Below are 14,998 nucleotides of genomic sequence, written 5' to 3' on the forward strand. Positions count from 1 at the left end.
AGGAAGGGGACAGAGAGAAGGGGGGAGGAGGGAGGAGGGGAGGGAGAAGGGAGGAGGAGGGAGAAGGGAGGGAGGGAGGGAGGGAGAAGGGAGGAGGAGGGAGAAGGGAGGGAGGGAGGGGAGGAGGGAGGAGGGGAGGGAGAAGGGAGGGAGGGAGGGAGGGAGAAGGGAGGAGGAGGGAGAAGGGAGGGAGGAGAGAGGAGGGAGGAGGGAGGGAGGGAGGTGGGAGGGAGGGAGGGAGGAGGAAGGTCTGAGGAGGGAAGGAAGCAGGACTGGAAGGAGGGAGGGAGAGGGGCAGGAAGGGGACAGAGAGAACGCGAGAGAGAGAGAGAGAGAGAGAGAGAGAGAGAGAGAGAGAGAGAGAGAGAGAGAGAGAGAGAGAGAGAGAGAGAGAGAGAGAGAGAGACTGAGAGAGGGGTTCTGGGTACAGCAAGGCATTAATTTACCTCAAGGGTGTCATTCTCCCCTCCCCCCCCCCCCCCGCTCTCACTCTCCTCATCCCTTCTCCTTCGGTAGACCCTTCTAGTTTCCACTCTTTCCCAACCCCTCACCCAATGTTCTCCATCCACTTCCTGTCGGACCCATCTCCTAATCAGCAAAACACCTCTTCTAATCTCTCTCTCTCTCTCATGCCGCCCTATCTTCTCTGCCTCGTCCACCCATCGGTTCACATTTTCATTGTGACCTCCCTGGCTCTGTCACTGTGACTGAAAGCTTGACAAAACATCTCCTCTGTACGAATGCTAGTTACGCCTAGCCTAGTGAGACTGTCCCGATCTGGCCAGTTCGCATTAGCTCTTTCTCTTTCTGCAGATTGGCCTGGCCTTGATCCCGTCAAAAAAACTATTCCAAATCGTATAACACTTGTACCAACCAGCACTCGGGTGGTGAGACGGCTTTTCTCAGATTACGTCATGTTTTTGCTTTATTTCAAATATCGGATTCGGCAAGAGCAAAGAGAGTGCAAGTGTCGCACTGATTGGCTGGAGCTCTTCGAACAACGTAAGGCTGCAGCCATACTTGGAAACAATTGCGTTCTCGGGCCACGGTCAGAAAAACATATTCATTTGCAAGACCCAAACGTGCAATATCAGTTGGGTCTCACAAGGCTAAGTTACACCACTTATTAAATACTTTTTCCTTTTTGTAAGTGATTCCTTCTACCCACTGCAGGAGTTGATTATCATATTAAGAGCAAGAGTAAACTTTGTTTCCAGTGTCCCCCCCTCCTCCCAACTCCCCCCCGGCAGCACTGAAGTGCTGACGCTGGGGAGTAAAGAAAAGGCTGCCCTGGCACGGTGCTTTGGTTTGGGCTGCTCTTTGAAGAGCAAGTAGGTCAAGCCTTTTCCCTTTTTAATCCCTACATAATCTGGCCCTTGGTCTGATGGCAGAACAGCCCTAGAACACCACAGGAGGAGCGGGAGAGAGGGATAGAAGGAGAAAGGGAGAGTGAGAGGGAGAGAGAGAGGGAGAGGGAGAGAGAGAGGGAGAGAGAGAGAGGAAGAGAGAGAGTGGATTTTGGTGCTAGATAGATCTTTGTAAGATCCTACCCAAACAAAGCATCTTGCACGATGTGGTCTGATTCATGCAGTTACATCTGCTGACTTTCACTTTGCTTTGATATCCCTTATGAAATAGTAATAACAGCCGATTGTTGAAATAAAAAAAACCTCAGCGTGTTATTTGAAATATTTATGCGTTTCAAATTCTTTTTCATTACTAAATTGTTCAGCGCAGATATCTAGGGTTCACAGTGACACAACTAATAAATCCTCATTCCCTAAAGAAATACAATATATATCTGACAAAGGGAGTTTGTATCAAGACCATATGTTTCATGCACGTGTGCTTCACCCAGAAGCTCTCTGATTGGTTACATTTGAGGGGAAGGGGCTGTGCAGTCAGCTGTGCTGCGATTTGCAGAAGCAACACACAGTACAGGTTTTCCAGAAATATCGCTGCCCCGATGCAGTTACCCTTTTAGAGGGCAATTTGCTATAAAACAACATCGCCAGTCATGTCTGAGAACGACAAGGCCGGTGTAATTCTATTGGTTTTGGGGGAGGGGGAGGGATGGCCATCAACAAAAGACATCTACACCACAACCCCGAAAATATTGGATGGACACTTATTGGAAGAAGGAGAAAACAAACATTGTTGTTTTGATGTTTTTGTAGAGAATGTTAGCAATAAGAAATGTTTCCCTTTACCTTTTACAACAGTCAATTGTTTGAGAATCAGGGCTGGAGAGGCTTGATGAAAGATGGTCACGCACACACACACTTGCATGTGTGTGTGCGTGCGTGCATGCGTGTGTGCGTGCGTGCATGTGTGTGTGCGTGTGTGTGTGCCTGTTGGAGAGGCCGATCGATGCCATTCAATAGCTTCATCAATAACTAAGAAAAACAACTAAGCGAAGCACAATGCTTCTTACTTCTTACAATGCTTCGTCGTCATAGTAGAATATTCTATGTGGAATATCATCTCTACTCGATGTGGACAGACAGTGTGTTGGGCCATTTTGTTTGTTGTGTTTGGAGCTCATGACGTATGCTGCTAGTTCGCCGAGCTCCAGTTCAATAAGCAGCTATTGCCTCTCCTCTTTTAGATCTTGTAAAATTAAACAAATTCAGTCTGACGGCAACCCGTTACTTTAGATACTGGCTATCGCGGGCCCGCTGTGGTGGATGAGTGTTAATAAGCAGCTAATGTATTTGCTATCATTCCAAATCAGCGTTACAGAGAGACATAGGGAGTGAGAGACAAAGAGAGAGAGATGGGGAGAAAGAGAGAGGGAGAGAAACAGAGAGAGAAGGAGAGAGAGCGAGAGACAGAGAAAGAGGGAGAGCAAGAGACAGAGAGCGACAGAGAAAGAGAGAGAGGGAGAGAGAGGGAGAGCGAGACAGCGAGCGCAGAATGGATCCTTCTCTTCAGCACTTTAGATAGCGCATCTGCGCACCGCTCTCCTTATCAAGTCCCAAGTTCATTTTCTTATATCGATGTGCAGATCTACGGCTCAGCTCCACCCAAAGGCAGCCAGACCTGCTTCACAGGGCACCGAGATATACAACCCCACCCCACAACCGCCGCTCCTCTCTCCATTCCGCCCTATCCCTGTTCTCTTGCCTCATCTCTCCTCCTTTCATCCCTCACCTCCACCTTTCCTTCATCCGTTTTCTCGTTCTCCTCCCATCACTGGTCTCTGAACGTTTCCTCTTCCCCTTCCCTCTCCCTTGTTTGCCTCTCCCCTCCCCACTGACCCTCCCCCTTGTCCTCCCTGCTCTTGTCTTGAGCTTGCAGTCACGTGACCGTGCCTCAATAGGCTGGGGTACCTGAGGAGTGTTGCTATAATGGAGACAAATGATTTGGTCTGACTGCAAGATGAGAGAGAGACAGATAGAGAGAGAGAGAGAGAGAGAGAAGCCAGAAAAAGAGCGGAGGAGGGGACTGAGTGAAGGAGCGGGTTAGAGAGAGAGGTAAGAGAGAATCTGAGAGAAAGGAGAGAGCCTGCAGAGAGAGAAAGGGGAGGAAGAAGGAGATAAAAGAGAGATATGGGAGGAAAGGAGAGTGAGGGAGAGAAAGGGCTGATAGAGAGGGAGAGGAGAGAGGGAAGGAAAGAAATACAAAGAAAGGGAGGGAGGGAAGGAGGGAGTGATGGAGAGGGAGAGAGGCGAGGGAGGGAGGGACAGGAGGGAGAGCTGTTTTACATGCTGGAGGTCAGACCGTGTGTGTGAGACCACAGACATGAGAGGGGGGAGGGGCAGGCGAGAGTCGCTCTGTTGTCAAAATCAAATACCACAACATCCCTGCCTGGATACCAAAATGTGTGTTTTGGGCAATTTACCACCCCATAAAAATACAGATTTGAGAAACATCCTTTCTGTCGATATGATTAGCAACCTAGGACATGCATAAATGCGTTGCTTTATTCATTCTAACACACGTTTATTTGACATATGTTAAGTTCAATGTACATGGACGTAGTCTATGTTCAAAGCAAGGAAACAAACAACGTTCACGCTACATCATAACCGCGACAGGAGCATCCAACATCTGTCTTTTTCCAATATGTATTTTATTATTTTATATCCAGTATTTTATTTTAAAACCATTATCTGTACCCCAGCTGCTCTATCACTTTTATTCTGAATGACATCACACCTCTGTTCCTCTCTGGCCAATGAGAATAGAGATCTAATTACCGCCCGCTGCATAATTCCAGTGATAATGTTGAGTCTTGACGTCATGGATAGAGGGCGCTTGATTCACAAACACTTAGGGAACCGGCGGGGTGGAGCAAAGTTGACGAAGCACCCCTTCAACTCACATCACATCAACGTTGTGTGTGGTGTGTGTGTATGTGTGTGTGTGAGTGCCCGTCTGATTCATACACACAGGAGGATAGCTAGCCCCTGGTGCTAGCCGACACACACACACACACACACACACACACACACACACACACACACACAGACACACACACACACACACACACACACACACACACACACACACACACACACACACACAGACACCGAACACACACAAGCACATGGGGGTGGTGGGTCTCCTAAGTTCTCAGAAGTTAGAAAAATAAATCATAATTTGTATATCACATCATATTTCATATTTCTGATCTGTAGCCGACAGTAATACATAGAGACCAGGCAACATTTTGAGAACAGTTACATGATAGATGTTACATTTCCCCATAGCAAACATATGATGAACAAGTAGCTATACTTAATGTTACTCTGACAATCCCAATGTGTATACCTATGGGAGGTAGCGCCGTTGACATTAAATCTGATGCTATTTATTATTTGTAATTACACAGACACACTTACACTTTCTCTCTCACACACTCTCTCTCTCTCTCTCTCTCTCTCTCTCTCTCTCTCTCTCTCTCTATCTCTCTCTCTCTCTCTCTCTCACTCTCTCTCTCTCCCTTTCTCTCTCTCTATCTCTGGTCTCTGTCTTGGCTTGGAATTGGACATGGTGAGAAAGTGTGAGAGAGTGAAAGAGAGAGAGAGAGAGAGAGAGGAGGAAATTGAGGGAGAAAGTGAGGCTTTCTGCTGATAAGGGCTGAGGCTCATTGTTAGTCAATATGCAGCCCAGCTGAACGTCTCCTGAAGTGACTCAGGGTGTGACTCATCGCAGCTGGCTTCACAGCTCCCCGTACATTACACACACAAACACCCCCCCACACACGCACACACACATACACACACACACACATGCACACGCATACACACACACACACACACACACACACACACACACACAAACACAGAAATGCACACACATGCCTCAGACAAACATTTTTTGCAAACGCACACACACACAAACAGATGCACACCCACCCATACAAACACATGCACACTTGTACGCACTCTTTGCAATTATAAACAAACATACACAAACACATTTTTATGATTCACAGATTTATGCTCACATAACCCAAATAAACATGCCCATCAACACACACACACATGCAGAGATCCACCCCCCCTAATGGTGCATTGCATGGTGGCATGCTCCCTAGGCTCTGTGTGTCTGTCTCATAACACCTGTTAGGGGGAAAACACAAATATGCATGGCCACCCCCCCCCCCCCCCCCCCCCCCCACACACACACACACACACACACATACACATTCACTCACACACACACACACACACACACACACACACACACACACACACACACACACACACAGACACACACACACACACATACACATTCACTCACACACACGCACACACGCACACCCATAAACACACAAACACAGACTCACAAGGTTCCTGCTCCACACTACTAGTACACACAGCTAGCTATCCGTCAAGCAGGAGCCTAGTGTGTGTGTGTGTGTGTGTGTGTGTGTGTGTGTGTGTGTGTGTGTGTGTGTGTGTGTGTGCCAGCTAGCCTCGGCTAGCACCAGGGGCCAGCGTCCCTCCTGTGTGTTATGAATCAGACGGTGACAAGATGGGATGAGCAGCGGTGCTCCTGTTGCCTTCCCACACACTCTGCTGATGGATGGCCACAGTGTGTGTGTGTGTGTGTGTGTGTGTGTGTCTGTGTGTGTGTGTGTGTGTGTGTGTGTGTTGCTGATTCTAACCACCACCCACTCAACAGATTAGTCTGAAGGAGGGAGGGGGGAGAGGGGGGGTTGTTGGGTGAGTCATCGGTCACTTTGGTGGAGGGCGAGGAAGAAATTAAGTTAGACAGCCTCTCACCCACACCTTGTGTGTGAGTGTGTGTGCGTGTGTGTGTGTGTGTGTGTGTGTGTGTGTGTGTTGTGTGATTGTGTGTGTATCTGTGTATGTATGTCTGTGTGTATGTGTGATATGTGTGTGTGGGTGGGTGTATGTCTATACTTAAGTGTGTGTGTGATTATGTCTGGTTGTGTGTTTGATTGTGTCTCTCTGTATGTGCATGTGTGTGTGATTTTGTCTGTTTGTTTGCCTGTGTGTATTTGTCTGTGCGTGTGTGTGTGTGTGTGTGTGTGTGTGTGTGTGTGTGTGTGTGTGTGTGTGTGTGTGTGATGATGTGCAGTGCTTTTATCATACCGATTCGATGTTGACGTATGACCATTATCGGGAGAATCCCCGGTGTGCGTGGCGATGCGGTCTATGGTTTCGCTGGCTGTCATCGCTAGCTCTAAAAGCTTTGTTCACTGCCACTGAGAGTGAGAGAGGGGGTGATGTGTAGCATACGGAGCGTAGCGCCTACTTGTGTAGTGCGCTAGCAAGTTGAGCCGCCATGTCCCCACGGCTGGCAACTGTGAGTCTGCGAGTTTCCGCCAAGAGACGAGATACTTTTTTTTTTCTGTTGATAAAAACACAAACGCAGCCATATAAATATCTCTGTATATATAGATATATGCATCACAAAAAGTTTGCCATAAGTTTTCTAAGTCTATTTCAATATTCACAGTGAGGTACGACCGATAAGTGTTGCTGTTCTCTATGTGTTGGTCTTTCTATCTGTGTGTGTGTGTGTGTGTGTGTGTGTGTGTGTGTGTGTGTGTGTGTGTGTGTGTGTGTGTGTGTGTGTGTGTTGGTGGGATTGGTCGTTGTTTGCAGGTGACGAAAACAAAAATTTTAAAAGCAAATGTATGTCTCTTCACCCATTGTGAATGTCAATGCGTTCGTGTGCATGTGTGAGCCTCTGTGTGTGTGTCTGTGTGTGTGTGTGTGTGTGTGTGTGTGTGTGTGTGTGTTAGTGGGTTAGTGTGTGAGTGTGTCTCCAGCCATGGACAGACAGTGTGTCGTGGAACACAGGCCAGCCCGGCGCTCAGCTGTTAGGCCAGGCGTGTGCCGCCTAACGAGCCGTGAACGATCACTATGATCTCCCCGAGAATAATTCATGAGGAGCCGCAGAGTGGAGCCACGGAGCCAGGGGAGTCTAGGAACATAGCATAGACGGGCCCCTGACCGAGGGGAGAGAGACATAGAGAGACATAGGGGGAGAGGGAGAGAGAGAGAGAGCGAGAGAGAGAGAGAGAGAGAGAGAGAGAGAGAGAGAGAGAGCGATAAATGGAGAGAGACACACACACATAGGGAGAGACACAGGGAGAGACACAGGGAGAGAGGGAGAGAAATAGAGAGAGAGAGGGAGAGAGACAGAGAGAGAGAGAGAGAGAGAGAGAGAGAGAGCGATAGATGGAGAGACACACACACATAGGGAGAGACACAGGGAGAGACACAGGGAGATACACAGGAGAGACACAGGCAGAGAGGGAGAGAAAGAGAGAGAGGGAGAGAGAGAGAGAAAGAGAGAGAGAGAGAGAAACGTATCTCACCATCAAATAAGTAGAACAAGGTCCCAAAATGTACAATAATCTAAATCCAGCGTGTAAAAAAAATAATAATAATAAGGGCTTCAAGTGGCAATCTCAAAGTACTCCAAAGGATAAAATTTCACTATCTCTCGCTGTATGAGGTAACACATACATTGATCAAAGCCCTTGCATATGAAGTGTCATGAATGTCAACAACTGGGAGTCGGTGGTGACTTTACCGCCATGAATTTTAAACACAAGCGCTGCATAGTAAGTGACGTGTTGATCATCCCCCTGTAGTGTTTGTTCCACCAGAGAGAGTAGGGCGGAGCTACTACAGGAGACTTCGCTTTTCAACTCACTTGTGTGTGTAGCGGCGTACTGTGATTTTTTTGGCCTCAGATCCCACTGATGCAAGGGCTTTAATTAGTGGGCCAATCTTTCGGAGATTGACAAAGAGAACGAAACAGAGATCTTTGATATTTACACTTTCAATTCTGGAAAGATCCTCACTTTTGCCAAACCCTTGAAAAGTTCAAACACACTATTTTGCTTGATCACTTTCTATTTTCTGTATCCTGCATAGTAGATGGCTAGTTTATGTCTTGCCATATGATAGGCAACAAATGAAAAGCTGCTCACTAAAACCCTGTCCAACGGAGGCTAAAATTTACCAAGCACTTTGAACAACAATCAATCTGCAACAAAATAAAAAATGGTGAAAGACTCTCGACATGAACCAAACAAGCATTTATCTGAAACTGCAGGGTTTAAAATAGATTTAAAAGCATTCAGTGCAATCATCCCATGTAGAACACGACAATGAAGATCACCAACGTTTACAGTCGACAGTGGCTTCTCCAACATGCCCCGAGCAGGCTCTGCTGATCCTTTGAGTCTGAAAGGCTCTCTACATGGTGCATCCTTTCTAGTCTTTAGAAGTAGAGGGAGTGAGAGAGAGCGATACAGAGACATAGCGAAAGATGGACAGAGAGAGGTGGGAGAGAGGGGTAGAGGAAGATTGAGAGACAGAGAGAGAGAAAGTAAGGGGAGAGAGAGATGACAGAGATGTGTATTTATAGAGAACAAGGTGAGGGGAGAGGAAGACAGGGAGAACGGGGAACAGAGTTATAGAGAGAGAGGGTTTATAGAGACCGAGAGATAGAAATAGAGTTGATATAGAGATATATAGAGAGAATATAGATAGATAGAAAGAGAGACAGGTACAAATGTTTTGAAATCTTCTTTGTGGAGTAGCATCTGGAAGGCATGTGTGTGTGTGTGGGTGTGTGGGGGGGGGGGGGATAATTTGTGTTACCCATCTTGAAATGCTCTGTGGGAGTGTTAGCGGTGTCGATAACATTCCCCCGTTGCTTGTACGATTCTCAGTTTTGCGTGCTTGCACGTTTGGTTTTGATGCAGTGAGTAACATTTTAGTGTGCCACTACATCAAGTGTTTCACCTTTTGCTAAATTCTAAATAAATACCTTTTTCTGAAGTTACCAAATTATACATCAGTAGAAAGGCACTGACTTCTATTGGCTGTGAAACATCCAACCAGATGGCATACAACCTAAGAAATAATCCACTATAATAAGAAATAGACCTCACTCATTTATCATAGTTAGCACAGGTAAGTGTTATAGAAAGCAAGGCTTTCAATAACAAAGCCATGCTACCTAGGTGATGGAACTGAATGCAGACTTCTGCATTCAGTTCCACCACCTAGCTAGTGTTGAGAACCAATATGGTTTCTAGGTGACTAAGGCCCATAGTAGGGTTTTGATCGAGGTTAAGGTTGCTTCCAGTGTGGCACACCCAAACACAGGAAAGAGGCAGGAGAAAGTGGGAAATATGGAAAACTCTGAGAGTACTCAGCAAACTGGCTGCAGTATTGACAACGCAGGGCAAGCTCTGGCCTACTGTCGCGACCTCAATGAGGCACAGGTGTGTCTCGTTAATTTAAATGGAGCTAGCTGACAGAATCTAGTGGCTCTAGTAACTTGGACTTGGACACATGCAAACAATTTCCTGTCGCATCTTTTCAATAGCAAAACCAGGGAGGCAGACTATTGCAACAGAGTTGAGGTGCGGGATGTGTTGATCTATTGACCCGTGAGATGAATCTCTCTCATTCTAACGCAGTGCAAAAAGGACGAATGGAGAAATACCTGCATGCAGGGTTTTTTCTTTTTTTTCTGGCACGTCATTAGTGAGCGAGAGGGTTGACTATAGTTCACCATGACATTTAGCAGTAGCCATGGAAATGTCACTGAATGCCACTCTTCACCTCTGGATATAATGGTGACTGTACAGTATGAAGCCATTGATCCCCCCCGCCCCCACCCATTCCGCACCGTTCGCCTGCCCCATCCCCCCAAATAGCAGACACTTTCCTCAATTTGTGTGTATTTCTTCCGTTGCATTGTGGGAGAATAGGCGGACCGTTCGTCTCTCTGATTGTAATTTGGCATGAAGGACATTTTCTTCTAGTCCGTGGGTCCGTGTCTGTCCTTGGCGCTCACGTGCGTCACACTGTGCGTGTGCGTGTGTTTGTGTGTGTGTCTGTGTGTGTGTGCGTTTGTGTGTGTGTGCTTGGGATCTGCTTTTGTTTTGTCTTTTGGTTCAGACTGCATGCGCAGTGTGCTAGTCTTCTCCATTCCCTCAGGGCATTCCACTACTCCCCAAAATGTTCTCTCATGGATGTGTAAACATTGTAAAAAAGGAAAAACTACCTTGAAAGAGAGAAGATATATTTCTCGGATCTGGGTTCGTACTACACAATGAGCTTACGCGGTAGATGTGGATTTTAACCGGCACTGTGGTGATGTCAGAGGCGCACTGGAAGATGTGGGCAATTTGAACCCATTTCAGTGTGGACAACCTTTTCCACTGTGTAGAGGGAACTCTGCTTGTCGTTCTAGGTTAGCTAATGGAGCTATCAAACTAAATACAAACCTGTCAACAAGAGAGTGAAAGTTGCCTAGTATTAAAATATGTGTCATGTATCCTAAACCCTTTGCGACTTTTCAATTGCAAAGTATAGCATACCCATATTGTACGCTTTGTCATGCTTACCATATATGTATGAATTGAGTTGAGCTATAGTGAGTTTTGACAAGGTTGTGTTGTTCGAGCTGGCTGACTGCTCCCATGTCAAGTGGTTTCATTTAGTTAGCCTTTCTGTCACTTTCTGCAGAGAGGCTAACTGCAGCCCTCCAGCAACAACAACTGGAAATACGGTTTGGTAAAAATGCTCACTCTAGCTATATAATGTTCATAACTATCATGATATGTTATTTTTGATTAATAACAACGTTTGTGTGTTATTAAATAAGTGTGTGTGTGTGTGTGTGTCTGACTTCTGAATGTGCAGTGAAAGTCATCTACAAACCTAGTTTCAGTGATATGTCTATCATTATTTACGTATTTATTTGGCCATTTTCCGCAGACCGAATTCTGTTTCGCGGCAACACGCGTGAAACCTTTGATGATTACAATCTTAATTAGCGTCATCACAGCACTAAGCCGCATATCACATTATGCCCCAGTGACGCGGAATGAGTACAATGTCTATGAGGAATGGAGTCGCCTCCGATTGCAAACTACAATTAGCAACATTGGAGCTGTGTCTTTTAATTAGCCTCTGAACCTTTCTGCCATTCTCTAACTTCAGGACGAAAGATATGTCCCCATACAACACCGTGATCAGAATGAAGGGTCTCTGACCACATTTCTTTGACATAGACTACATACTAGACTATCCTTATCTTCTTACACCTATTTGTATTTGCCCTCCACAGGTACATTCGCACCATGTACCTCGGCATACAAAGCCACCGGCAGAAGGAGAACCAGAGGCGCTTCTACTGGGCCATGATGTACGAATACGCAGACGTCAACATGCTTCGGCTGCTGGAGACCTTCCTGGAGAGCGCTCCTCAGCTGGTTCTGCAGCTCTGCATCATGATCCAGAGCAACAAGGCTGAGCGTCTGCAGTGTAAGGCGTCCCCCAGGGCTCCATGCCGGGCCCACTCCATGTCCGGGGTTGTCTAGTGTCTGGTTTCCATGTCAAGCCACGTTATTTGATATTTCTGTTAATTCATGCAATTATAGTACTAAGTATTAAGTCCATTTAATTAACCATACGTTGTTGGATTTTCTGCGTTTCATTAGCTGAATGATTGTTTGTCTTTTCGTTCTTGCCATGATTATGCAAATTCCAGAGACAACAATATCTGTGCACTTTCTCCCCAATCAAGTGAGGGAGGACCACAAAGAAAACATAATAAGCAACGTGCTAGTGTGCTCCACTGTATCTCCCGGCACTCTCTCCAACTGTTCCGTGTCTCCCATCTCCAGGTGTGTGTGCCGTGTCCTCCCTCCTGTCCCTAGCCTGGGTGCTGGCCTCCTACCACAAGCTGCTTCGAGACTCCCGGGACGACCAGAAGAGCATGAGCTACCGCGGTGCCCTGGTGCACCTCTTCTGGCGCCTCTTCACCATCTCCTCGCGGGTGCTCTCCTTCGCCCTGTTCGCCTCGGTGTTCCACATCTACTTTGGGATCTTCATTGTGGTCCACTGGTGCGCTATGGCCTTCTGGGTGGTGCACGGCGGCACACACTTCTGCATGTCCAAGTGGGAGGAGGTGCTGTTCAACATGGTGGTGGCCGTGGTCTACGTCTTCTGCTGGTTCAACGTGCGCGAGGGACGGACGCGGCTCCGCATGGTGGCCTACTACACGCTGGTGCTGTTGGAGAACGCCGTGCTCAGCACCCTGTGGTACGCGTACCGCGACCCCACCACCACTGACGCCTACGCCTCCTCCGCCCTCTGCGGCGTCTTCCTGTGCTTCGCCTCGGGCGTGGCCTGCATGGTCCTCTACTACGGGGTGCTGCACCCCATGGGCCCACGGCTGAGGGTGCTGGCCAGCTCCTGCTGCGCCGAGCTGCTGTGGGGGCTGCCCTTGCCCCCCGAGGCCGAGCCCATGGCTCCCACCCCGGGGCCGCGCCACGGCTCCCAGGCCACGCCCACGCGGGGCCTGGCGGGGGAGTACTCCGAGTCGGACGAGTCGGCCGCTGACACCTGCCTGCCCGTGTTCCAGGTGAGGTCAACGGAGCCGGTGGACGCGGCCGGCCGGCCCATCCAGCTGGAGGGGCCCCTCATCAAGATAGACATGCCCAGGAAGAGGTACCCGGCCTGGGACGCGCACTTTGTGGATCGCCGCCTGCGCAGGACCATAAATGTGCTGCAGTACATAAGCCCCAATGCGGTGGGCATCAGGTATAGGGACGGCCCACTACTGTATGAACTCCTGCAGTACGAGTCGTCTCTCTGAAGGCATTCTGTCTCTCACTCTCTGTCTCTCCAACAGCGTGCTCAACAGTGTGGTCACACACACACACACACACACACACACACACACAGACACAAAAACACAAACACACACACACACACACACACACACACACACACACACCTTGGTCAACTTCTTTACCTCTGCTCTCTCTTTCTCCCTCTCTTTGCCTCTCACTCTCGCTCTGTGTGTCTCTCTCTGCGTCTCGCTCTCTTTGTCTCCCTCTCTCTGTCCCTTTCTCTCTGTGTCTCTCTGTCCCTCTCTCTCTCTCTGTCTCTCTCTGTGTCTCTCTCCGTCTCTCTTTCTGTCTCTCTCTGTCTTTCAACTGGACATTCTCTCTCCATTTCCTTCAGGATCCTTCAAAAAATATATTGAACAACAGTTAGGAACAAGCAGACATGGTTTATTTTACAGGGGGGGGGACTAATGTGAACATAGAAAAAGATTACCAAGAGAGTCTATTTAAAGAGTTATACACTGACAAAAGTCTAATATAAACCCCTAGATTCCTAGAGGGGGGATGGGTGCGTATGAGTGTGTACATACAGTGTGAATGTTTCATTATGAAATGTGTTAAAGTAATAATTATACTGTATTGGTGAATACTTGTGAAGGGCATCATAACGTGAGTGTCCGTGACAGAAGACTGGAGCACATATGGATGGGAAGGACGAGGGAGGCTCCGAGATATCCACAACATTTACTGCCATTCTTGATGTAAATCAATAATATGTATGATGCTGTTTACTAATACCTTAGCCCATCAGTGAAAAAAAAAACATTTAATTACAATAATGTATAAGCACACACTCACGCACATTCATACACACACGCACAGTCACACGCGCGCACACACACACACACGCACACACAAATAACATATTCATGTATGTCTGCATGAGAGGACATTTTATACAAAATATTTTCCATCTGTGAGCAAACGTGGCTAAAGTGTACCCCTGGCTACTATTTTTGTTCCAAAAACTTAATCCGAAATGTGTCCTTTCGAAAGGAGAAAGAAGCACAGTGACCTTCAATCGGTTCCAGTATTCAGTTCATTATCTAGATGCAGACTGCCCTCTGCCGGTGAGAAGATATAACAGCAAACCCTAAATGCTAATAGCCACACCGTCCACAATGCTGTGACAGCACAAACTATTATTAGCAGGAACCGTCACCTCTTGGGGTATTAAACTCTCTCTCTCTCTCTCTCTCTCTCTCTCTCTCTCTCTCTCTCTCTCTCTCTCTCTCAACCCCTCGACCCTTTCGTCAAGTAGGCCTATTAAACGCAAAATAAGAGAGTAAGGCGACATAGAGTTAGAGCTGGTTAGCTTTCTTTTTTTTTTATTAGCATTGAAGGATGAATACACTTTCAAACATTCCAATGACATTTTGTCAAGATGTTCATTTTAATCAGGATTGGAAATAAGCGAGTCAGCAAACTAATAATTTACACCACTGAAAGGCCTACTTGTACTGTAAGGACATCCTTTAACAAAAACCTCCACCTTGCCTGTCTCCACCCATAAAAGATAACAATATGATACAATATACTACTTGGTAATATTATTTGTCATGGACTTCAAAAAAGAAAAAACAAGAAGCTCTAAGTGATGATTTGTTTGAAGCTCTAGCCTAAGTGTTGCGTATTCGTATTGATGACTGCCCCTCGCCAGTGCATCCTCGTCACAAAACTAGCAGAGAAATCCTCCATGGCCTCAGACCTGGGAACGGGTCCACAGAAAGACAAGTGTAAAGGGGGACAAGATCAAGCCAACTGGCCATTTATAACTGGTTTACCTATTATTTTAACCATAATATGTCTTGTTTGAACTTATATGGAAGAGGATAATGTCATAAA

At 47.1% G+C, this 14,998-nt stretch overlaps 1 protein-coding gene across 1 annotated transcript in view; it reads left to right on the plus strand.

Moving 5' to 3' along the window:
* xkr6b (XK, Kell blood group complex subunit-related family, member 6b) overlaps positions 1–13,119 on the plus strand; it is a gene marked incomplete at both ends in the record, with an annotated part of 44,959 nt that extends 31,840 nt beyond the window's left edge. Inside the window, 2 exons of the mRNA XM_079754012.1 lie at positions 11,587–11,783; positions 12,146–13,119. Coding sequence (XP_079610138.1) covers positions 11,587–11,783; positions 12,146–13,119 — 1,171 coding nt within the window. The remainder of the gene's footprint in view (positions 1–11,586; positions 11,784–12,145) is intronic.
* Positions 13,120–14,998: the final 1,879 nt, after the last annotated feature.

This window comes from Pollachius pollachius, assembly GCF_949987615.1.
Source record: "Pollachius pollachius genome assembly, chromosome: 16".
NCBI lineage: Eukaryota > Metazoa > Chordata > Actinopteri > Gadiformes > Gadidae > Pollachius > Pollachius pollachius.